The following is a 1,725-nucleotide window of genomic DNA, read 5'->3' on the forward strand; positions in this document are numbered from 1 at the left end:
ATGTTCCAGCGTTTGGAATGTAAGTGTCTGTCTTTGGCCCTTTTTACCATTCCTGATGAACTTGGTTACCTGGCAAATGCTGTCTACAACCATTCCATGATTTCATTGTTCCTGATAGTCGGGCTATTTGCTTGTGACTTAGAATTCTTTCTCTAAAGGAAAGACATAAGTCAACTTTTCTATCATAAATGTCTACTTCGCTTGAATTTTAGCTCAGCCATGTCACTGAGTTTGGCCGATTGAAACTGGAAGAAAGCAACAGAGTGCCATTTCCAAGCATTTACAGGCCTATCACATTTGTCTCTACTGCCTAGACCAGCCCTGTCACCAACAGAGCATTTTTCAGCTTGACCTTCAGTCTAAGGAGAATACCCTACCTGTGCCTAGCTGCAGCATATTGACTTCTACCTGATCTGCATGTCTGTGCATTTACATTGCAATATGTCTCCAGGATTCTCTGTTACACAGCATTTTTGTGGCAATAAGTGGCTAATTTTAGATTGTTGTCCTGCTACCAATATGTATGGGACCAGTGTAATGATCTCTGTGGCTCTAATTTAAAAAGTTTGTAGTAGATGCACAAGCTGTACATATTTAAGTATAGTATTTTATTATTTTTGGTGTGTGTGTGTGTGTGTGTGTGTGTGTGTGTGTGTGTGCTTGTGAGGTACATTACAGATATGTGCACCTATGCTTGTAAGTATAGAGCCCAGAGTAGGACTTTGGATGTGTTCCACGTTGGGTCTCCAGCTTATCATTCTTTTTTTTTTTTTTTTTGTTTGGACAAAGGGGCTTTATTAGACTGCCAGAATCACAATAGGACTTAGGAATTAGCATTGGGACCCTTCTTCTTGCCAAAGGTGGGCACAACATTGACAAAGCGACGGTTGTACTGCATCCGTCGCTTGGCCCGGCCTGTCTTCTTCTTCTTCTTCTCCTGCTTGGCCACCTTGGGAGTTTGACCTCTCACTTTTCCAGCACGGGCCAGGGAACCATGAACTTTACCTCCCAGCATGCGGCCAGCTACTTCCAAAGTGGTCAGAGCTTCCACGCCACACTGGGCTAGGGTGGCTTCATCCTCCAGCGGCGAGCCAGCCAGAAGCACGACTTGATCCTCCGGGGCAATGCCTTCCAGTGAAGTCACATGAGCTTTGATCTGGGCAACCGTTTCTTGGCCGGTCACCTCGAGGGTGTGTAGTTCCTGGGTGCGTACAAAGAGCTGCATGTTGGTGACTAATCCGCGGACGCCGAGGCTTCCGCCTCGAAGATGGAGTCAAGAAAGAGGAAGAAGCGGGGGGCGCGCACGTCCTCACCGCCTGCTGCGTGGCAGGTCACTGGTCGCTTATCATTCTTTTAAACATGATTTTTTATTGATTCTTTGGGAACTTCACATCATGCCCTCTAATCCCACTCATTTCCCAGTCCCTCCATATCCACCCTTCACTCCTATAAGTGTTTAACCTCTGAATGTGAGCGTTAGGAAAATACAGTCAGTGGAACTCAGCTTGGCTGGGCGGGAAGGCTGGCTCTTCCGTCATGTCTTTCATGCTCCTTAAGGAACCCATGGGATTATGCAGGTAAACCCTTCAAAGGGTAGTAACAGAAGCAGTGAAGCACAAGCCTGGTGTTCAAGCCTCTGCTCCTGATGTTTCTACTGATGCCTCATTGGTAAAACACAGGGAATTGCAGAAGCCTAATTCAGGAAATGATGGTGTCATATCCCAC

General features: G+C 46.4%; 1 protein-coding gene across 1 annotated transcript; it reads right to left on the bottom strand.

The window, feature by feature from the left end:
* Positions 1–757: 757 nt before the first annotated feature.
* Positions 758–1,293, bottom strand: LOC125416215 (ubiquitin-like FUBI-ribosomal protein eS30 fusion protein). Its single transcript, XM_048459043.3, has one exon. It carries the CDS (start codon positions 1,223–1,225, stop codon positions 824–826), a length of 402 nt encoding a protein of 133 aa, XP_048315000.3. The 5' UTR covers positions 1,226–1,293; the 3' UTR covers positions 758–823.
* Between the last annotated feature and the right edge of the window lie 432 nt (positions 1,294–1,725).

Source organism: Myodes glareolus, chromosome 3, assembly GCF_982192425.1.
Source record: "Myodes glareolus chromosome 3, mMyoGla1.1, whole genome shotgun sequence".
In the NCBI taxonomy this organism is placed as follows: Eukaryota; Metazoa; Chordata; class Mammalia; order Rodentia; family Cricetidae; genus Myodes; species Myodes glareolus.

What these genes read in the sequence shown, in the direction of transcription:
- LOC125416215 (XM_048459043.3), bottom strand. Translation starts at nt 1,225, where the DNA reads ATGCAGCTCTTTGTACGCACCCAGGAACTACACACCCTCGAGGTGACC.